Genomic DNA, 21,865 nt, shown 5'->3' on the forward strand with positions numbered 1-21,865 from the left:
AATGGTGTTCCTGGCCTCTGTTTGCCAGAAGCTGGGAATGGGTGACAGAGGAGGGATCACTGGATGATTCCCTGTTCTGTTCCCTCCCTCTGCCACTGTGGGCAGACAGGACACTAGGAAGGATGGACCATCAGCCTGACCCGGAGTGGCTCTTCTTACGCTCTTCATGGGGTCAGGGATGCAACCCCGGCTTTGGGGGGGTCCCTAAGCTGCGTGAGTGCCAGATGCAGGCACTGGACAACAAGAGACCGATCTCTTGACAATTGTCCTTTCCTGGACATGCCCTCTGGGGCGCCGTGGCCTGGCCACAGTGGGGCTGGATGGACTACTGGTCTGACCCAATAAGGCAATTTACATGGGATAGCCTCCCCCAGCACAGAGCACCACGGCCATCCTCAGCCCGGGGGGAGACAGGCTGGAGGAGTTCTGCCTGGCTCCTGGGCCAAACCAGCCCTCACACTAGCAGCATGGGTGGAGGGTCTGGAGGCAGGGAAAGGCCTTGCCTTCCAAACCCACCAGCCTGGCCTTGCCTACACTCTGCCCCCAGGGCTCCTGGCCAGGGTGGCTGGAGCCACAAGCCGCCTGCCATCCCCATCCTGTGCTCTGGGACTGTGGAGGCTGAGGCCATGTGCAGCCTGGGGAGGAGGGAGCCACCCTCGGGGCTGGGGCTGCACACTGCCCACTTTCCTCCCCTCCCAGTGGGGGGCGGGGCAGGGAAGCAGCTTGGCTCCTGTGGGGGCGGGGCCTCTGCAGAAGGGGCAGGGCTTGCCTCCCCAGCCCTAACTTCACGGCTCGCCCATGTCCAGAGCACATCAGTGGGGGGCAAGGTCACCCTTGGCAGTCTGTGTCGCCTGCCCTGCACGGGGCTCAAGCCAGGGCGCTGCTGGAGAGCCCCAGCGGGCTGGGGGGCCGGCCTGAGGGGTGAGGCTGCCGGTGACAGCTGAGCAGGATCAGTTCGCTCCACAGGGACACTCCCCTGGCACCGCGTCTGGAAGCCCCACACGCTCACCAGCCAGGGTCTCCCTTCCAGCCCTGGGGAGTGCTGCGTGGTGGAGCCGCGCCTGGCGGTACGGCAGCTCGGCCCGTCCCTCCTCCAGCCGACGATCCTGACGCCTGCAGAGCCGGACCTGGCGGGTGGCCCGGGGCAGGCTGCAATCCGCATCCTGCTCTCGCCTCGGCCATGCCCAGGTGCCTGGGCTACCGATCCCCAGCCCACCGGGCCTACCGGAGAGATTCTTTGGCCTGGGCTGCGCAGGGAGCCATTAGTTCAAAGTCAGGTCGCCTGGGCCGCGTCACACAGCTGAGGCCAGGGTTCGCCTCAGCCCCCTCCTGACTCCACGGGCCAGAGGAGTTTCCCAGGGCCAGAGTAACCCTGATCTCATTCTGTCCCAGCTGCTGCAAGCCCAGGCCCAGCGGCAGGCCAGGGAGACAACGGGCCAGCTCAGACCGGGGGCTTGAGGATGGCAGAGCCATGCCAGGCATCCACGAGGAGACGTCATAAAGTGGAGCGGAGCCTGGGGCTGCTGCCCCCACGGCCGCACGGAGCCCAAAGAGCCTGGGTTTGGCAGAAACCTGCCTTTGCTCCACCCGTCCGAGCTGGGCCTGCCAGGCCACACGGCACCGGGCCTGGTCATGCAGGTCCCCCAGAAAACCAGCACCAGTGGCGGCAGCATCCAGCCCGGTCGGGCTGTGGCTACGCTCTCGGAGGGAGGGGAGCAAACTGCAACCCACGAGGCGCGGGCCTTTCCCCGCTCGTTTTTCAGAAGAGGCTTTTCTGACATTGGGCCTGTCTACATGGGCCAAATGTGGGGAACCTTCCTCTTTCGGAAGAGCCCTTGTCACCATCAAACGAGGCAGATTGGGCTTCCGAAAGAACGTGCCCGCTCTTCAGAAACTGATCCGAGAAAGCAGACGCCTTCCCTTTTCCAGGATACCTCCAGTGCCCCGAGAACCCTGTGGTGTAGACATAGCCAGTGGGACCCTGGCAGGTGGGCTAGGCCCTTGTGGCCCCCGCACAGCCGATGTAAGACCCAGAAGGGAAAAGCCCCCCAAGAGAGGGAGCAGGCACCAGAGGCGGGTCAGGCCGAGCTTGCTCCAGGGCCCTAGCAGGGAGCACATCTGACAGCGGCTGTAGCAAGCAGAGGGGCTGGAGTCATTGCCATGTCTTGTGAGTCCTGGACGGGAACAACCCTTCAGTGTGAACACAGGGGTGGGGCCTAGAGTCCTACACCAGCAGGCTGCTCCCCATCCCCGCCCCCCGGCAGAATCCTAGACCTGGCACCATCTAGCCCCTCCCTGACAGGTGTCTGTCAGCCTGCTCTGCAATAGCCACAACCCCCCAGGCAACTTATCCCAGTGTTCACCCCGCCAGGCAGGCCCTGTTTCCTAATGTGCGACCCCAACCTCCCCTGCTGCAGTTTACATCCCCTCCTCCCTGTGACACGCGTGTCCATACCCGAGCACTGCTAGCCAGGCCCCTCTCAGGGCATGCAGATAGGGGAGAAACAGAGGCAAGGGGGGTACGTGATATTCACGGGGGCTCCAGACACGGAGGGACTCCAGGGATCCCTCAGACACTCAGGTCCGTCCTGGTACTAAAGGCGCTGAAGAGAAGCCAAAACTCCTTAGACATGGGGGTGCATCCCAGCCTGAGGGACCTGCTCCAAGCTGGGAGGGAGAGAAGAGATCTCCTAACCCCTCACACCAGGGCCGGTCCCCGAGCCGTCGGTAAGGGGCAGGGCAGGGCAGGCTCATCTCCTGCCCTGCTGGGCCGTGCTGCAGCCAGTGGGGGTCACGCACAACCCACTGCCCAGCATAGCAACCAGCAAGGTACCCCCCACTACGTCACAGCCCTCACACCAGGGCCGGTCCCCAGCCGTCAGCAAGGGGTGGGGCAGGGCAGATGAGCCCAGCCCATTGCCGACACCAGCGTGAGCATCTGTGAGGCCTGGGGTGACGCTGGCTTGTCTGCAGAACTCCCAGGAGCCAGGAAGCCATGGAGGTCGGTGCCCCTCGTCTGGGGGTGGCAGCCTGGCCCAGGCAGCACTAGCAAGGCTGCGGAGTGCAAGGGGCAAGCCGGGCCCTGGGGCAGCTGAGCAGGAGGCGGCTGTGGAAGTCTCTCCGTCTCCCTCACCGCAGGCAGTGGAGCCGCGGCTGCACTTCATTAGGGGTTCGTATTCCACCCTAATGGCTTTCTGCGCACAGGAGCATCCATCACCAGCTCCTTCCCTGCACGCGCCTTACTGCTCCCGCCTGCGCCACGCGGAACGGTCTCTAACGCCGCACTAGAGCAGCAGCCCGGCAGCACCACGGCCTCTGGAGCCAGCCCCGGCCAAGCCCCACGAGCAATGGCCCCAGGGTGCGGCTGCAGAGCCAGTCCCGGGAACAGGCCAGTCCAGCCCTCGGTGTTCCCGCAGTGGGGGGAGAGGGGGGGCAGGGCGCCCGTCCCTCAGCGTTCCTGCAGTGGGGGGAGAGGGGGTGCAGGGCACCCGTCCCTCGGCGTTCCCGCAGTGGGGGAAGAGGGGTGCAGGGCGCCCGTCCCTCAGCGTTCCCGCAGTGGGGGGAGAGGGGGGACAGGGCACCCGTCCCTCAGCGTTCCCGCAGTGAGGGGAGAGGGGGGACAGGGCGCCCATCCCTCAGCATTCCCGCAGTGAGGGGAGAGGGGGGGCAGGGCGCCCATCCCTCAGCGTTCCCGCAGTGGGGGGAGAGGGGGTGCAGGGCGCCCGTCCCTCAGCGTTCCCGCAGTGGGGGGAGAGGGGGAGCAGGGCGCCCATGCCTCAGCGTTCCCGCAGTGGGGGGAGAGGGGGGACAGGGCGCCCATCCCTCAGCGTTCCCGCAATGGGGGGAGAGGGGGGCAGGGCGCCCGTCCCTCAGCGTTCCCGCAGTGGGGGGAGAGGGGGGCAGGGCACCCGTCCCTCAGCTTTCCCACATGGGGGGGCGCCCGTCCCTCAGCGTTCCCGCAGTGAGGGGAGAGGGGGGACAGGGCGCCCGTCCCTCAGCGTTCCCGCAGTGAGGGGAGAGGGGGGCAGGGCGCCCATCCCTCAGCGTTCCAGCAGTGGGGGGAGAGGGGGGACAGGGCGCCCATCCCTCAGCGTTCCCGCAGTGGGGGGAGAGGGGGGCAGGGCACCCATCCCTCAGCGTTCCCGCAGTGGGGGGAGAGGGGGGCAGGGCGCCCGTCCCTCAGCGTTCCCGCAGTGGGGGGAGAGGGGGGCAGGGCGCCTGTCCCTCAGCGTTCCCGCAGTGGGGGGAGAGGGGGGCAGGGCGCCCGTCCCTCAGCGTTCCCGCAGTGGGGGGAGAGGGGGGCAGGGCGCCTGTCCCTCAGCGTTCCCGCAGTGGGGGGAGAGGGGGGCAGGGCGCCTGTCCCTCAGCAATCCCACATGGGGGGGCAGGCGACCCAAACCCTGGAAGGTAAAGTTCGGCCAATTAAGACTGAAGAGGAGCTGTCACTTTTTGTCAGACGCTGGCAGACTGGAACCGTCCCGGGGCCGGGGCCGGGGCCAAGGCGGCTGCTTCCAGAGCGCAGTGGAAACCCAGCGGCGCCGTGATCCGAGCGCTGCTCTGGGAAGGCGCGTGGCCGGTCTCTGGCCGCATCACACGGGCCGTCGGGCTGGACGGTCGCCAGGATCCCACAACGGCCTCCGAATCGATGAAGCTCTAGGTCACGAGAGCAGCAGCACCCTGGTCTGCCCCACCTGGAACCATCTAGAACCAGGACCCGGTGGGGCCAGGCGGAGCCGCTTCCATGGCCCCGGAGCCAGCTCTGTGCTGAGGGGAGAGGCAGGGCCTTGGGGAAAGGAGTGGGACCAGTGGAACCCAGCCCCCAGCGCTGCCCATGCTACCCCCCCAGCGCCGCCCACGCAGCCCCCCCAGCGCCGCCCACGCTGCCCCCCCAGCGCCGCCCACGCTGCCCCCCCAGCGCCGCCCACACAGCCCCCCCAGCGCCGCCCACGCTGCCCCCCCAGCGCCGCCCACGCTGCCCCCCCAGCACCGCCTATGCTACCCCCCCGCACTGCCCACGCAGCCCCCCCAGCGCTGCCCCCTCTACCCCCCCCCGCACTGCCCACGCTACCCCCCCAGCGCTGCCCACGCTGCCCCCCCAGCGCTGCCTATGCTACCCCCCGCACTGCCCACGCAGCCCCCCCAGCGCTGCCTATGCTACCCCCCCGCACTGCCCACACAGCCCCCCAGCGCCACCCACGCTGCCCCCCAGCGCCGCCCACGCTGCCCCCCCAGCACCGCCTATGCTACCCCCCCCGCACTGCCCACGCAGCCCCCCCAGCGCTGCCCCCTCTACCCCCCCCCCGCACTGCCCACGCTACCCCCCCAGCGCTGCCCACGCTGCCCCCCCAGCGCTGCCTATGCTACCCCCCCCGCACTGCCCACGCAGCCCCCCCAGCGCTGCCTATGCTACCCCCCCGCACTGCCCACACAGCCCCCCAGCGCCGCCCACGCTGCCCCCCCAGCACCGCCTATGCTACCCCCCCCGCACTGCCCATGCAGCCCCCCCAGCGCTGCCTATGCTACCCCCCCGTGCTGCCCACACAGCCCCCCAGCGCCGCCCACGCTGCCCCCCCAGCACCGCCTATGCTACCCCCCCCGCACTGCCCATGCAGCCCCCCCAGCGCTGCCTATGCTACCCCCCGCACTGCCCACACAGCCCCCCAGCGCCGCCCACGCTGCCCCCCCAGCACCGCCTATGCTACCCCCCCCGCACTGCCCACGCAGCCCCCCCAGCGCCGCCCACGCTGCCCTCCCACCCCAGCGCTGCCCCCTCTACCCCCCCCGCACTGCCCACGCTACCCCCCCAGCGCTGCCCACGCTGCCCTCCCACCCCAGCGCTGCCCCCTCTACCCCCCCCGCACTGCCCACGCTACCCCCCCAGCGCTGCCCACGCTGCCCCCCACCCCAGCGCCGCCCACGCTGCCCCCCAGCGCTGCCGACACAGCCCCCCCAGCGCTGCCTATGCTACCCCCCTGCGCCGCCCACGATGCCCCCCCAGCGCCGCCCACGCAGCCCCCCCAGCGCCGCCCACGCTGCCCCCCAGCGCCGCCCACGCAGCCCCCCCAGCGCCGCCCACGCTGCCCCCCAGCGCCGCCCACGCTGCCCCCCAGCGCCGCCCACGCTACACCCCCAGCGCCGCCCACGATGCCCCCCCAGCACCGCCCATGATGCCCCCCCAGCGCCGCCCACGCTGCCCCCCCACCCCAGCGCTGCCCACGCTACCCCCCAGTGCTGCCCACGCTACCCCCTCCACCCTCAGCGCTGCCCACGCTACCCCCTCCGCCCTCAGCGCTGCCCACTCTACCCCCCAGCGCCGCCCACGCTGCCCCCCACCCCAGCGCTGCCCACGCTACCCCCCAGTGCTGCCCACGCTACCCCCTCCACCCTCAGCGCTGCCCACGCTACCCCCTCCGCCCTCAGCGCCGCCCACGCTACACCCCCAGCGCCGCCCACGATGCCCCCCCAGCGCCGCCCACGCTGCCCCCCCACCCCAGCGCTGCCCGCTCTACCCCCCAGTGCTGCCCACGCTACCCCCTCCACCCTCAGCGCTGCCCACTCTACCCCCCCCCGGGCCGCCCACGCTGCCCCCCCAGCGCCGCCCACGCTACACCCCCAGCGCCGCCCACGCTGCCCCCCCGCGCTGCCCACGCTGCCCCCCCCAGCGCCGCCCACGCTACCCCCCCCCCCCCCGCGCTGCCCACGCTGCCCACGCTGCCCCCCCAGCTCCGCCCATGCTGCCCCCCAGCGCCGCCCACGCTGCCCCTCCGTGCAGCCCACGCTACCCCCCCAGCGCCGCCCACGCTGCCCCCAGTGCTGCCCACGCTACCCCCCAGCGCTGCCCACACTGCCCTCCCACCCCAGTGCTGCCCACGCTACCCCCCAGTGCCGCCCACGCTACCCCCAGCGCTGCCCACACTGCCCTCCCACCCCAGCGCTGCCCACGCTGCCCTCCCACCCCAGTGCTGCCCACGCTACCCCCTCCGCCCTCAGCGCTGCCCACGTTACCCCCCAGTGCTGCCCACGTTACCCCCCGTCCGCAGCGCTGCCCACGCTACCCCCCACCCTCAGCACTGCCCATGATACCCCCCCACCCGCCATCAGCACTCCCCATGCTACTGTCACATTACCGAATTGGAGGGGAGCAGCCAGATCGCTGCTGCACCCCTGGCGGGGGGGGGGGTTGGCCCCAGAAATTGGTATAAAAGGGAGCCATGTGGGGTATTGAGTGGGAGCTTGTTGTTTGCTGACCTTATGTACGCTATTTATGTGAGTGTATAATGTCTGTGTGTGTAGGTAGGAATCTGTAATCTGTGTGGAAGCTGAATATTTCTCTGCATGTGGTTGAGCATTGCTATGGACAGGCTGAGTAGCAAAGCCCTGTGGAACAATGGCCCTTGATGGCCCAAAGACACACCTAAAGCAGGAGGGCGGAGACCCAAGAGCTGCCAGCAGAGAGAGGCTGAGGACCAGGTGACCGGCTGAGACCAGAAGAGGCCAGGAAGGAGTATAAAGAGGCCATGTGGTCGATGCCATTTTGTTCTCAGCTCAGCACTTCATCCCAGAGGCAGCACTGCAGGGATTGAAGAGCCCGGAAGACCTGTGAACCCATCCTGATCGTAGGATGTGCAATAAGAACTTTTAAACCAGCAGCTGCAACATCTCTGCTAGAGCCTGCATCGAGGACTGGGAGATTCGGTGCATGTAACGTACTGTACTTTAATAACCTTACTCTCAGGCTTTTCTTTCTTATGTTAATAAACCTTTAGTTGTTAGATTCTAAAGGATTGGCCCAGCGTGATTTGTGGGTAAGGTCCAGAGGGTAAATTGACCAGGGATCTGTGGCTGGTTTCTTGGAACTGGACAGAACTTGTTCGGGGTAGGTGGGATTGGGTGCTAGGACCCCCCACCCGTGTATAGGCCCGGGGCCATCTGGGGCACGGATATTGATGGGGCGTCGGAGGGGTTTTGCTCGGGAGGCTTCAGGCAGGCAGCTGAAGCGCTCTGTGGGACTGGTTTGTGGCCTGTTCGGAGAGGTCACTAGTCGGGGGCTGTAAGGAGCCCCGGATTTGAGCAATTCGCCCTGAGCGGACGCCCGCAGCTGTGCCCAGACACGGCCCGGTCCGTCACAGCTACCCCCCCAGCGCTGCCCATGCTACCCCCCCACCCGCCATCAGCACTGCCCACGCTACCCCCTCCCCCACACCCTCAGCGCTGCCCACATTCAGTGCTCCCCCCCAGCCCTGAGAACTGCATGTAGCGCACGGTGCTCTGGCGGTGGTTTAAAGTGCCAGGACTCCAGCCAGTGCTACTGTCCCTGTTGCTCCCTCTCTGTCGGCAACCTGGCCATGGCACTGAGCTCAAAGCACCGCTAGCACTGAGGCTCTGCCCACCCCAGAGCAACCTGCATTTCTGGTGGGTACAATAAACCAACAGCCGCAGGGATCTGAGAGTTGGAACTGCTACTGGGGTTGGGAGAGCATCAGGTAGTGTGTGTGGTTTGGGGGGGTGGAGCATCAGGCGGTGGGCATGGGTCGGGGGGCAGAGCGTCAGGTGGTGCGTGTGGTTTGGGGGGAGAGCATCAGGCAGTGGGCATGGGTCGGGGGGCAGAGCATCAGGTGGTGCGTGTGGTTGGGGGGGTGGAGCATCAGGCGGTGGGCATGGGTCGGGGGGCAGAGCGTCAGGTGGTGCGTGTGGTTTGGGGGGAGAGCATCAGGCGGTGGGCATGGGTCGGGGGGCAGAGCGTCAGGTGGTGCGTGTGGTTTGGGGGGAGAGCATCAGGCGGTGGGCATGGGTCGGGGGGCAGAGCGTCAGGTGGTGCGTGTGGTTTGGGGGGAGAGCATCAGGCGGTGGGCATGGGTCGGGGGGCAGAGCGTCAGGTGGTGCGTGTGGTTTGGGGGGAGAGCATCAGGCGGTGGGCATGGGTCGGGGGGCAGAGCGTCAGGTGGTGCATGTGGTTTGGGGGGAGAGCATCAGGCGGTGGGCATGGGTGGGGGGGCAGAGCGTCAGGTGGTGCGTGTGGTTTGGGGGGAGAGCCTCAGGCGGTGGTCATGGGTCGGGGGGCAGAGCATCAGGTGGTGCGTGTGGTTGGGGGGGTGGAGCATCAGGCAGTGGGCATGGGTCGGGGGGCGGAGCATCAGGTGGTGCGCGCGGGTGGGGGCGCGGAGTGTCAGGCGGTGGGCGTGGAGGGGGCGTGGAGCTTCAGGCGGTGCACACAGGTGGGGGGGCGGAGCATCAGGCAGTAGGCGCAGGTGCAGGCACAGAGCGTCAGACGCTGCACACAGGTGGGGCGCGGAGTATCAGGCAGTGCACATGGGTGGGGGAGCGGAGCCTCAGGTGGTGGGTGCGGGTGGGGGCAAAGCCTCAGGCAGTGGAGGCAGGTGGGGCGGAGCCTCAGGTGGTGGGGGCGGAGCCTCAGGTGGTGGGGGCGGAGCCTCAGGCGGTGGACACGAGTGGGGCGGTGCCTCAGGCGGTGGGGGCGGCGCCTCAGGCGATGGGGGCGGGTGGGGGTGGAGCCTCAGGCAGTGGACATGGTGGGGGGAGGAGCTCACGTCCAGACACTGCTGCTGGTGAGGCAGGGACACATGGGCTATGCGGCCAGGGCCATGCCGAGGGCTGGGGAGGGACTCACCATGCCGATAAAGGCCATCTCCCTCTCTCTCTCCAGCTTGGTGCATCTGCGTTGCAGGCAGCCTTTCCAGACCTATGGGAAGAAGGCCCACCGGGATGTGAGATCCAGGGCACAGAGCCCCTCCCCCTGGCACCATGCTGCCAGCCCCCACCAGGGTCCGTGCACAAGGCCCTCAACCTGGCTCGGATGGGCTCTGTGGCGCCCTGTGTGTCCCTCACCCTTAAGAGCCTCAACCTGATGCCATGTGACTTCTCTCTCTCTTTCATTAAAAGTTTCTTTTCTACGCTCAGACTCTGTGCGTGTGTGACAGCGCATTGGGGTTCCCCGTCTCCTGCACCCCGAAATGGCACGAACAGACTCCACCAGCCAGTGGAATTGAGGGTGGTTTATTGCTCCTCCAGGATACAGCACAGCACAGATGTAATCTGGTTACAGGAACTGGGGCTAAGAGGCCTCAGTGCCCCCCCTTGAGATAGGGGAGTCCCAGCCCCCTCCCCAGCTCCTTCTCCCCTGCTTTCCAGACAGGAACTAACTCTACCTCTCCCAGCCCTGCCCCCAGCCAGGGCAGCATCCACCTCCCTTTGTTTCTCCCCATGGGGGGAAGGCTGGTTCAACAGGTATGGTACCTTTGCATAGTGAGGTTTTCCCTGCCGGGTCTTGCTCCAGACTGCAGGGGTCACCACAGCCCAGCAAGTCCCCCCACTACGTCACAGTGTGCGAGTGGGGAAGCATCGCCTCTCAGAGGCGCCCGCCCAGGCTACTGGGTAGGAGCTCGAGCCAGTTCTGTGCGAGATGGACCCCTAGATACTGAACCCAGCCCTGCCTGCTGCTGGCACTACCCAGCAGAAGAGCTACATTTCCTTCCACAGCTCTCTGCAATATGTAGGGGGACACTGTGTGATCATGGTAGACTTCAATTTGAGTGACATATGCCAGAGGTTTCAGGCTGGCAATATTACAATATCCAATTCAAAAAGTGTTGCAGTCAACACAAGGGAATTCTTGATTTTAAACTTTGTCCTAACAAACAAAGAGAATCTGATTACAGAACTAAAAATGAATTACAACAGTTACAAGGCTCATGATTAGCTCACATTTGTAATGTGCCAACAGACTAGACTCCACACCAATAATCTATATAGTTGGTCATTTAATAGGGGCAGTTTCACAAAGCTGAAAACAATCATGAGCCAAATCAACTGTGAGGAAGAATTAAATCAGAAAAAAAGTGAATTATCATTTGGGACTCATGACCCAAAAGTCAATAATCTCACAACTGAGGAAGTAGTCTGTGCTGGTTTAAAACAAACAAACAAACGGACAAAAACAAAAACAAACCTGCCTGATTTAGAAGAGAAATGAAGCCAACTATAAAAAAATGTAACAAATGGAAGAGAGGCGACGTTGATAGTAATAAAGATAAGGAAGAAGCTAGGCCTTGTAGAAAAGTGATAAGGGAAGCAAAGTGACACAAGGAGGACTCTATGACTGGAAGAGTTAAGAACTGTAATGAGGCATTTTAAAAATATATTAGGGCACCAGGAGATGCCTAACAATAGTATTGGTTCATTACAAGATGGAAACGGCTGAGCTATCAGTATTAATGCAGAAAAGGCAGAGGTAGTCAATGAATATTTCTGTTCCCTAGATGGCGGGTAGAATAGGCCAGGGAAGACTAAGACTTCCTTTGCACAGCTGCTGCCACTCAACCCCGGGAGGCAGGTTTTTGCTTATTTATGCACTATGCAAGTCACGGATGTCCCTGGTCCCTGGTCCCTGATCCCCTCCCCAGGCTCCACCCTGTCCCTCCTCTTCCTGCCCCATCCTGTTTCCAGTCTACCCAGTCCCTCAAATCCTGCCCCCCTCTTCCTGCCCACATTACCCCCTCCCCTGAGCTTGGCAAGCCAGGGAATTACGGGGGGCCTAGCGTGGGGGGGCAGCAGGGTCGGGCCCCCTGCACTCACAGAGCGGTGGGAGCCCAGGAAGTGGCGTGACGCGCCCAGCAGCTTGTGCCATGCCGCCACCCTCTCCAAGCCAGGTCGCTCCAGTTCCCCATGGACGGAAAGCGGAGCACCCCGACCCCCCCATCCCACTCAGCGCCCCACAGTGCGCAGGGCTCCGGAGGGCACAGTGCAGTGGGCTGCCTGCTGCTGCAGTGAAGCAACGCAACCTGGCTGGGAGAGGCACAGGCTGCTGGGTCTGTGTCTGCACCTGCCAGGCTCCCGCTGCCCAGTGATGAGTAGGAGGGAACCCCCTTGCTGCCCCCCACATAATCCCACAGGCCACCTTCAGTCCCACGGGCTCCCATCAATATGGGGGCGCACCCATAGACAGTTGGGGCAGCCTCCATGGGGGCCCCAAAGCACAAGGTGGCCACCTGGCCTGTGCGCGGATGGGACGGCTCGGGGGCAGCTGGGGAGGCGATGCCTGCTGTCCAGTGTTCCAGGCTCATCAGCCATGGCCCAGATGCCGGAGAGATCACTGATGAGCAAGGGAAGCGGAGAAGCTGCCCAGCCCATGCCTCCTCTTGGTGCGGGGAGGGGCACCCTTTCCCCAGTCTCTGGCCGGGGACTGAGAACTCCACCCACGTGTCCAGCGACAGCCTCTCTCTCGCCAATTCAGCAAGGAGGCGGCTAGCGGGGGGCTGGACTACAGTTCAGAAGCAGGCCCGTGCGCAGAAATGTCGGGGGAGGGGTGCTTTTTTGGTAAATGTGGACGCCTGTTTTTAATATCTTGGAGTTCAAAATGGTCATGCAAGAGTCGTACTTAGGAGAGGGCAATTAAAAACGTGAGCGGGAAGAGTGACTGGTAACATGATTTTGTTAGAACTCAATTAAACACGTCAAGGGTTGTAGCAATTGCCTTCTGGGAGCTTGCTGTACTCTCACAAGTGAAAAAGCAAGGTTCCAGAGGGGATGGAGAGAGGCTGTTCTCAGTGGGGCAGGTGGCAGAACAAGGAGCAGTGGGCTCCAGTTACAGTGCGGGAGGTCCAGGCTGGAGATTAGAAAACACGCTTTCCCTAGGCGGGTGGGGAAGCGCTGGGCTGGGTTCCCCAGGGAGGGGGTGGAATCTCCATCCCTAGAGGTGTCCAGTCCTGGCTGGGCAAGGCCCGGGCTGGATTGATTTAGTTGGGGTTGATCCTGCTTTGGGCAGGGGGCTGGACACGACTCCTGAGGTCTCTTTCTGCCCTGGATTCAATAATATTCCAAAAAGTGCCCAGTTGCCCGGGAGGGCTGGGGCAGAATCTCCCAGGAGGTAGGAGGGGCTGGTGGCTGCCCTGCTCCTGCTACATGGCCCAACCCCACCCCTGGCTTCACTTCTGCGGAGAGGGCAAGAATCAGCCCCCGTCATTTCCCGGCCAGCTGGAGCACAGGGGAGGGAGGCTGGAGCAACAAACCGCCCCAGCCTTCCCCAGCTCATCTGGAATTGGCCCTGCGAGGGCCCCTGGGGAGCCATGGGGGGTGTTTGCAGCCTCTGCACCCCTGCGGACAGGCCTGAGATGTAGCTACGCGGGGAGAGATCGTCAGTCATGGGCTGCCCAGTCAAGCAGAGAAAGTCAAACACTGAGCCTTGAAGCCAGACTGGAACTAAGGGGCATGGCTTTGACAGGGAGGGGCCTTAACCCTTGGAGCTGTTTCCCAAGGGCCATAATGGACACGTGTTCAGCCCAAGATGCGCTGCTCTGAGGGTGCTTTGGGGCAGGTCTCTGGCCGGGATTTCCCAGGTCAGATTAGGGATCGCGTGGGTTCTGGAGGGGAGTCCTTCAGCTCAGACATCCCCGGGGGGGGGGGGTTCCAGGCTCAATGCAAGTGGCCTCCCAGATGCACGACTTCTCCACGCCCGGGGCTTGGCTCAGAGGCGAATGGGAGTTGCTGGGACACACAGGTTAGGGGTTGTTGTTGGCCCCAGGAGCCAGCATTATCCAGGGGCTGAAGCACATGGCTGGGTCCCCAGTTGTGGGAGTATGTTTTACAGGAGGGCAGCCTGGCTCAGGATGGCATCACGAGCTGCTGCTGGGTCTCTCTCGGCCTTTTCCCTGCCTGGCGAGGATCATGCAGCCCTGGAACTGGAAGGGACCCGCCCGCGAAGTCATTCAGGCCGGCCCCTGAGGGCGGCTTTGGACTATTTTGCCACTATTTTGCAAGTGGCTAAAGTCCATAGTAAGCACAGGAAAGGGCAGCTGAGCAGCGGCGAGATGGTGGTGCTCATGGGATCACAGACGAGCAAAGGGGGTGCGTGAGTATTTCAGACATTTACATGCGGCTGCGAGGAGTATGAAGAGCAGGAAGAACTAGAAGTACCAGCACACAAGCTACACTGGGAGCTAATTGACACGACAGGCTTGGTGGAAAACATCTGGTGAGTGGAATATTGGCTTAGAAGCTGCAATATCACCATCAAGCCGATACACACCTGGGGCTCGTCTACATTGGCCCCTTTTCCGGAAGGGGCATGTTAATTTCACAAGTCGTAATAGGGAAATCCGCGGGGGATTTAAATATCCCCCGCGGCATTTAAATAAAAATGTCCGCCGCTTTTTTCCGGCTTTTAGAAAAGCCGGAAAAGAGCGTCTACACTGGCCCCGATCCTCCGGAAAAAGCGCCCTTATTCCTACTTCCCCGGGAAGCAATGGGGGACTTGGCCTGCCTGTTGCAGAAGCAATATGGTGAAATGCGCGTTTTCCTGAGTTCCTGGAACACCCAGGGGACAGTTTGCTTCCGAAAGTGGAGGAAGTAACCAGGGGAACAGCCCATTTGGACTCGATTCGGATGAGCAGGGAGGAATTGGTTGCTTGGTGACTCCGGCTTTGGTCAGCAAGCACAGGCCGCAGCAGGGGCAGCCTCACCACTGCGCAGGAAGCGGGGAGGAGCCGCACTCTGCCCCAACACCTCTCCCGCTCTCTGCCCTGCCCCCTCGATCTGTGCGGGCCCACTGGAGCTGGCAGCTGTGTTCCCTGGGGCAAACACCCCACACAGCCTAACACGAGGCAGGGACCGGGGCCTCAGCACCGCTGCCTGCAGGGCACCAAGCCCCCTCGCTCCCCACGCCGCAGGTGAGCCCCGTGCCGTGGCCTGGCCGGCGTGCCACCCCATGCAGGCCAGCAGCAACAGGCTGCATGCCAGAGCCAGGCTGACTCGCAGGCTGTGCTGGGCATCCGACAGGGGAGAAGTCCCAGCGGAAGAAGGGCGAGGGAGCCTGCTGGCTCTGAGCAGCTGGCAATGCAGAGGTGTCTGTCCTCAGACAGTCCAAGACAGCCACTGCCAGGGCTGAGGCAGAACTGCAGCCACGAGACAGTGCCCCCCCCCCCCCCCCCCAGGTACATCTCAGCCTGGGGACTGGACGCAGGCAGTGGGGGAGGGCAGAGAGAGAGGTGGGAGTCACAGGGTGTGACAAGGGCGGTTTTCATTCACCTTGTTATGTCACATGTCAGTTCTACCGTGCTGTAGTAATGCCGTGTGCGTGCCTCAGTTTCCCGGGGCCCTGCCCCAGTCCCTAGCTGGGGATGGCAATCCCAGGGGTGACTCCCACTGAGAGTGGCTCCCCCAGCCCAGCTCGTGCACACAGGCCCATGCCCCTCATGACCTAAGCCAAGCAGGGATGGCGAGGTGACCCCTTTCTGCCTGGAAGCAAACCAAACGCCGGGAGGAGGTGCCAGAACCAGACTTCTGCATGGGGCTTAGTTTGGCTGGCTTGGGGGGCAGGGCCCTGGCTTGGGGGCAGAGAGGGCAGGGCCCTGGCTCTGGGCCCCCTCATCCCAAGAGGGATGGTGCTGGCTGCTCCCGGTCCCTGTGCTGACAAGCCAGTGCTATGCTGCGTCCCTGGGAGATAACGAGCCACCAGGCGGAGTCGCCCCCGGCTGCAGTTGGGGTGCAGGCCCAGAGACTCCCCACCCAGTGACACAGAGCGGGGGCAGAACCGCTCAGACCTGACTTCGAGCACCCGGAGTGCTGGGGACCCTGCGCCCCCCGAGCCCTGGGCCACACCTTCTGGATGCAGAGGGCGGCCTGCTCACGGTCAGGCTCCTTGGCTCCACTATCCCGAGCCCGCCTCTCTCGCTCCTCATCCCGCCGGATCTCCCGCATGAACTTGGCACGCAGGCGGCTCTGGCGCATCCGCTCCGCCATCTGCACCAGCTGCACGGCCTCGTCCCGCAGCATGGCCACCCGGGACGGCTGTGGGAGAGGATCACAGTGAGGGCTGGGAATCGGACCACCCGCCACCGCGCCAATCCAGAAACTGCCCACTGCATGGGCGGCTCACGGAGAACGGAGCCGCCCGCACGCCCCACGGCCAGCCCCAGCCAGGGCCCCACAGAGAGCGGAGCCGCCCGCACGCCCCACGGCCAGCCCCAGCCAGGGCCCCAGAGAGAGCGGAGCCGCCCTCACGCCCCACGGCCAGCCCCAACCAGGGCCCCACAGAGAGCGGAGCCGCCCTCACGCCCCACGGCCAGCCCCAGCCAGGGCCCCACAGAGAGCAGGGCCGCCCGCACGCCCCACGGCCAGCCCCAGCCAGGGCCCCACAGAGAGCAGAGCCGCCCACACGCACCACGGCCAGCCCCAGCCAGGGCCCCACAGAGAGCAGAGCCGCCCGCACGCCCCACGGCCAGCCCCAGCCAGGGCCCCACAGAGAGCAGAGCCGCCCGCACGCCCCACGGCCAGCCCCAGCCAGGGCCCCACAGAGAGCAGAGCCGCCCGCACGCCCCACGGCCAGCCCCAGCCAGGGCCCCACAGAGAGCAGAGCCGCCCGCACGCCCCACGGCCAGCCCCAGCCAGGGCCCCACAGAGAGCGGAGCCGCCCGCACGCCCCACGGCCAGCCCCAGCCAGGGCCCCACAGAGAGCAGAGCCGCCCGCACGCCCCACGGCCAGCCCCAGCCAGGGCCCCACAGAGAGCAGAGCCACCCGCACGCCCCACGGCCAGCCCCAGCCAGGGCCCCACAGAGAGCGGAGCCGCCCGCACGCCCCACGGCCAGCCCCAGCCAGGGCCCCACAGAGAGCGGAGCCGCCCGCACGCCCCACGGCCAGCCCCAGCCAGGGCCCCACAGAGAGCGGAGCCGCCCGCACGCCCCACGGCCAGCCCCAGCCAGGGCCCCACAGAGAGCGGAGCCGCCCGCACGCCCCACGGCCAGCCCCAGCCAGGGCCCCACAGAGAGCAGAGCCGCCCGCACGCCCCACGGCCAGCCCCAGCCAGGGCCCCACAGAGAGCAGAGCCGCCCGCACGCCCCACGGCCAGTCCCAGCCAGGGCCCCAGAGAGAGCGGAGCCGCCCGCACGCCCCACGGCCAGCCCCAGCCAGGGCCCCACACTGAACAGAGCCGCCTGCACGCCCCACGGCCAGCCCCAGCCAGGGCCCCACAGAGAGCAGAGCCGCCCACACGCCCCACGGCCAGCCCCAGCCAGGGCCCCACAGAGAGCAGAGCCGCCCGCACGCCCCACGGCCAGCCCCAGCCAGGGCCCCACAGAGAGCAGAGCCGCCTACACGCCCCACGGCCAGCCCTAGCCAGGGCCCCACAGAGAGCAGAGCTGCCCTCACGCCCCACGGCCAGCCCCAGCCAGGGCCCCACAGAGAGCAGAGCCGCCCTCATGCCCCACATCCAGCCCCAGCCAGGGCCCCACAGAGAGCAGAGCCGCCCGCACGCCCCACGGCCAGCCCCAGCCAGGGCCCCACAGAGAGCAGAGCCGCCCACACGCCCCACGGCCAGCCCCAGCCAGGGCCCCAGAGAGAGCAGAGACGCCCGCACGCCCCACGGCCAGCCCCAGCCAGGGCCCCAGAGAGAGCAGAGCCGCCCACACGCCCCACGGCCAGCCCCAGCCAGGGCCCCACAGAGAGCAGAGCCGCCTGCACAGCAGCTTGAGCACTTACCCCAGCGGGCATGCTGGGTTCCAGCCGCGCCAGGATCTGCGACAGCACCTGCTGACGCTCCTTCAGGGCCTTGGCTCTCTGGCTCACAAAGTACTTGGGAATGGGCACCTCCATGTCTGCCTGAGAGAGAACAGCATCCTCCCGTTAACGTCGCCGCCCTGCCCGACTCCCTCTCGCCCACACCGCCCGCGCTTGGGTTTGGGTCCAAGGATGGCGGAGCCTCCTTGCGCTCCCCTGCCAGGCTCCAGCTCCCGGCACGGCTCAGGCTGGCGCTCGGCGCTGGCCCGGCCGCGAGGCCAAAGTGGGGGGGCGCCACTGGGACCCAGAGTGGAACATTGTGTCTGCTGCTGGGGCAGCGAGGGGCTTAGGGGGCGTCATTTGAGTTCCCCGGCTCCGGGGCCCTGCTGGCTCTGCCCTCCCCTCGCTGGCCTTGTGGGCAACGGTGTGCAAAGAGCCGCTCTGCTCTCCCCCCCTCCTGTGAGCAACAGCCCAGGGTGTATCCCACTCCCCCACGCCACCCTCCAGACCTGGGGACCCCTGGGGATTGGGCAGGAGCAGCAGAGGGGGGGCTGCAGGGGCTGAGCTGATGGGGGGGTGTGGGGGCAGGATGAGGAGCTGGGAAGTGAGGGTCTGTCTACACTAGCCCCCAGTTCGAACTGGGTGGTTAATGTAGGCATTCGAAGTTGCACATGAAGCCTGGGATTTAAATATCCCGGGCTTCATTTGCATCTTGCTGGGCGCCGCCATTTTTAAATCCCCCTTAGTGCGGACTCTATGCCCACGGCTACACGAGGTGTAACGGTATTTCGAAGGAGAAAGCCTAATTCGAACTACCTACTCCGTGCCGCGTGGAGCCGCGTGGAGCCGCGGGCACAGAGTCCGCACTAACGGGGATTTAAAAATGGCGGCGCCCGGCAAGATGCAAATGAAGCCCGGGATATTTAAATCCCAGGCTTCATTTGCAACTTCGATTGATACTTTAACCACCCTAGTTCGAACTAGGGGGCTAGTGTAGACAGACCCTCAGAGTCCCTGCAGCAGGGCCCAACTGGGGAGAGCGGGGAACGCTGACTAGGGGACCCCCATCCCGACCAGAACAGCAACGTCCAATCTTTTAAAATCTGGTGATGGTTTTCTCTCTCGTGAGTGGGGATCCTGCAAGCCAAAGGCAGGACAGCCCAGCCAGGGCCTGCGTTAGCCCTCCCCTCGTCCCTGCTCCTTCAGCAGGGCCAGGTCCACAGGCCCATAGAGAAGGGCGCCCCTCCCTCGCCCCAGGATGGAGAGCGCTGAGTACAGCCCTCACTCCCCACTGCAGCCTCCGTCATGAGAACGTCAGAAGAACGGCCAGACTGGGTCGTCTAACCCAGGGTATGTCTAGACTCCATGCCCCTGCCGACAGAGGCATGTAAACTAGGCCACCCGACATAGTCAAAGAAGCCGGGATTTAAATATCCCCGGCTCCATTCAAATAAACATGGCCGTGTGCTGTGCCGGCTCAGCTGATCATCGGCACAGCGCGCGAGTCAGGACGCGGATCAGTCAACACGGGAAGCCTTTGTCGACGGCTCCTGCAAACCTTGTTTCACGAGGCGTAACGGAGCGGTCGACAGAGGCTTCCCTTGTCGACCGATCCGCGTCTTGACTGACGCGCTGTGTCGATGATCAGCTGAGCCGGCACAGCGCAGCGGCCATGTTTATTTTAATGAAGCTGGGAATATTTAAATCCCGTCTTCTTTGACTATATCAGGTGGCCTAGTTTACATGCCTCTGTCGGCAGGGGCATGGAGTCTAGACATACCCCCAGTGTCTTGTCTGCTGACAGTGGCCAATGCCAGGTGCCCCAGAGGGAGGGAAAACAACAGGGAATCCTCACAACAGGTGATCCCTCCCCTGTCACCCACCTCCAGAGAAAGAGAGGCTAGGGACACCATTCCTACCCATCCTGGCTAACAGCCATTGATGGAGCCAACCTCCATGAATCTATCCAGCTCTTTCTTGAACCCTGTTAAAGTCCTGGTCTTCACCACGTCCTCTGGCAAAGAGTTCCACAGGCTGATTGTGCACTGAGTGAACAAAAACTTCCTTCTGTTTGTTTTAAACCTGATGCCTATTAATTTCATTTGTGGACCCCTAGTTCTTATATTGTGGGAATAAGTAAATCATTTTCCTTATTCACTTTTTTCACATCAGTCATGATTTTAGAGACCTCTATCATATTCCCCCTGAGTCTCCTCTTCTCTAACATGAAAAGTCCAAGTCTTTTTAATCTCTCTTCATATGGGACCTGTTCCAAACCACAGATCATGTTGTTGCCCTTTGCTGAACCTTTTCCGATGCCAATAGATCTTTTTTGAGCTGAGGCGACCACATCTGTGCCAGTATTCAAGATGTGGACTGTGGTTTTATATAAAGGCAATAAGATATTTTCTGTCTTATTCTCTATCCCTTTTCATGATGCCTAACATTCTGGTTGCTTTTTTGATGCCACTGCACACTGCGTGGATGCTGTCAGAGAACTATCCACAGAGACTCCAAGATCTCTCTTTTGAGTAGTTGTATCAAAATTAGCCCCCATCATACTGTACGTCTAGTTGGGGTTATTTTTTCCAATGTGCGTTACTTTACATTTATCAACATTCAATTTCATTTGCCATTTTGTTGCCCAGTCACTCAGTTTTGTGAGATCTTTTTGAAGCTCTTCACAGTCTGTTTTGGTCTTAACTATCTTGAGTATTATGGGATCATCGGCAAATTTTGCCACCTCCCTGTTTACCCCTTTCTCCAGATCGATTATAAATAAGTCATCTAAACTGCTGCCCCTCCCCACAGCATCTGTCTCCAGCTGCGTCTTGCTTTGCTCTTGCTGGTCCCTCCCACTGCCCCGCTGCAGACAGGAAACCCGAAGGGCAGCAAACCCTGTCCCCATGGGCACATCTGCACTGGGATATTATTTCAAAATAACTGAGTTTGAAACAACAGCTCCTGAAATAACAAAACTGAAATAGTGCATCCCCTCTATGGGGGAGCCTCAAAATTGGTCCAAGGCAGGGTCCGGTAATGTGGATGCACTACCTCAGTTTAGAGTCCCAGGAAGCACTGGGGAGTGATTACTTCAAATTACTCTGGGGAGTCGTTATTTCGAAATAGCAGCAGGGGAGCGTCCGCACTGATGCTATTTCAAAATGAGTGTCACTCCCTGAGGAAAGTGGGACGCAATGGGGGTGCTGGCTGCGTTCTCAAAGTTTCCCTATTTCGACTCCCTCAGCCCAGGGATCAACTCTGGGCCCCTCAATCCTAATGTATAGCCATGAGCACCTGCAGGCTTTCACAGGGAAAAGGTATCACACATTCCCAGGCCTCCCCAGCCAGCCCAGGCCACATCCAGAATGCTCCAAGTTAGAGACCAGGGCCCCTCCGCTTCTCCGATCTGCCATAGCCCGCTCATGCTGCCGCTGTCTCTCCCGTTCCTGGTGCTCTTCCCTACAGTCTTTGCGCTCCTTCTCTTTCGCCTGCAAATTCCTTTAGCCACAGATCGGTAGCCAGCTATCGCAGCTCTGACGAGGGGAGACCCCACCTGGACGAGCCGCTGCTGGCAGAGCATGGCCTGGTGGGCACCGCGTCTGTCTGGTGGACTCCAGCCCTCCTCCGGTCTGAGACGCTCTCGGGCTGTCTGGCTGCTCCCCGCTGGGACAGGATCCCGGCCCCTGAACGGGCCACTCTCTTCCAGACGGGCAATCAGCTGGACCTTGGTTGCTTTTCCTGTGGGCAGGCCCCTCTCTTTGCACCACCCCACAAGGTCTGCCCTCAGGAGTCGGGGGTAGGTCATCTCCCTGCCATTCCCAGGGTGCAGACTCACCGGCCAATTCTGCAACGTCCCAGGAACCACTTCGCTCTGCCTCCAGCACGCCTGGCTCGTGCAAGCCCCCTTTCTTCTCCTGTACCCCATCACTTGCTGCTGGAAGCTCCATCCACGGGCACAGTGGATCCCACTTCTGACACCACTGTGACAGGGCATCAGGGAGCCCCCGACCCTGCACCCCCCTTCGCAGCCAGATGTGACTCTCAGCCGGCCAGTGGAGTAGAAGGTTTTATTGCTTCTCAGAGATACAGCACAGCACGGACTCGATATTGACACAGGAGCCAGGGCAGACAGCCTAGTCCTCTGGGGGGGAAGGGGCATCACCCCCTTCCTTGGTCTAAAATATCCTCCCTCCCCCTAGCCCAGCCGAGACTGACTCAACTCCCCGGCCCTACCCCCCAGCCTGGGGACAGTCCCCGCCTCTCTTCTTTTATCTCACTCTCTGGGAACAGGGCTGTTATCTGCTCAGGTCTGGGCCAATGCACATGTGGAGTGAGTCACTGGGAATCACAGCCCAG

At 63.5% G+C, this 21,865-nt stretch overlaps 1 protein-coding gene across 1 annotated transcript in view; it reads right to left on the bottom strand.

The window, feature by feature from the left end:
* DRC11L (dynein regulatory complex subunit 11 like) overlaps positions 1–21,865 on the bottom strand; it is a 106,391-nt gene that overhangs the window by 48,505 nt on the left and 36,021 nt on the right. Inside the window, exons 3-5 of the mRNA XM_075917566.2 lie at positions 17,489–17,608; positions 15,613–15,801; positions 9,629–9,700 (exon numbers count right to left, since the gene is read on the bottom strand). Of these exons, the coding sequence (XP_075773681.1) occupies positions 9,629–9,700; positions 15,613–15,801; positions 17,489–17,608 (381 nt within the window). The remainder of the gene's footprint in view (positions 1–9,628; positions 9,701–15,612; positions 15,802–17,488; positions 17,609–21,865) is intronic.

Source organism: Pelodiscus sinensis, chromosome 2, assembly GCF_052426305.1.
Source record: "Pelodiscus sinensis isolate ZL-2025 chromosome 2, ASM5242630v1, whole genome shotgun sequence".
Taxonomy (NCBI): Eukaryota; Metazoa; Chordata; order Testudines; family Trionychidae; genus Pelodiscus; species Pelodiscus sinensis.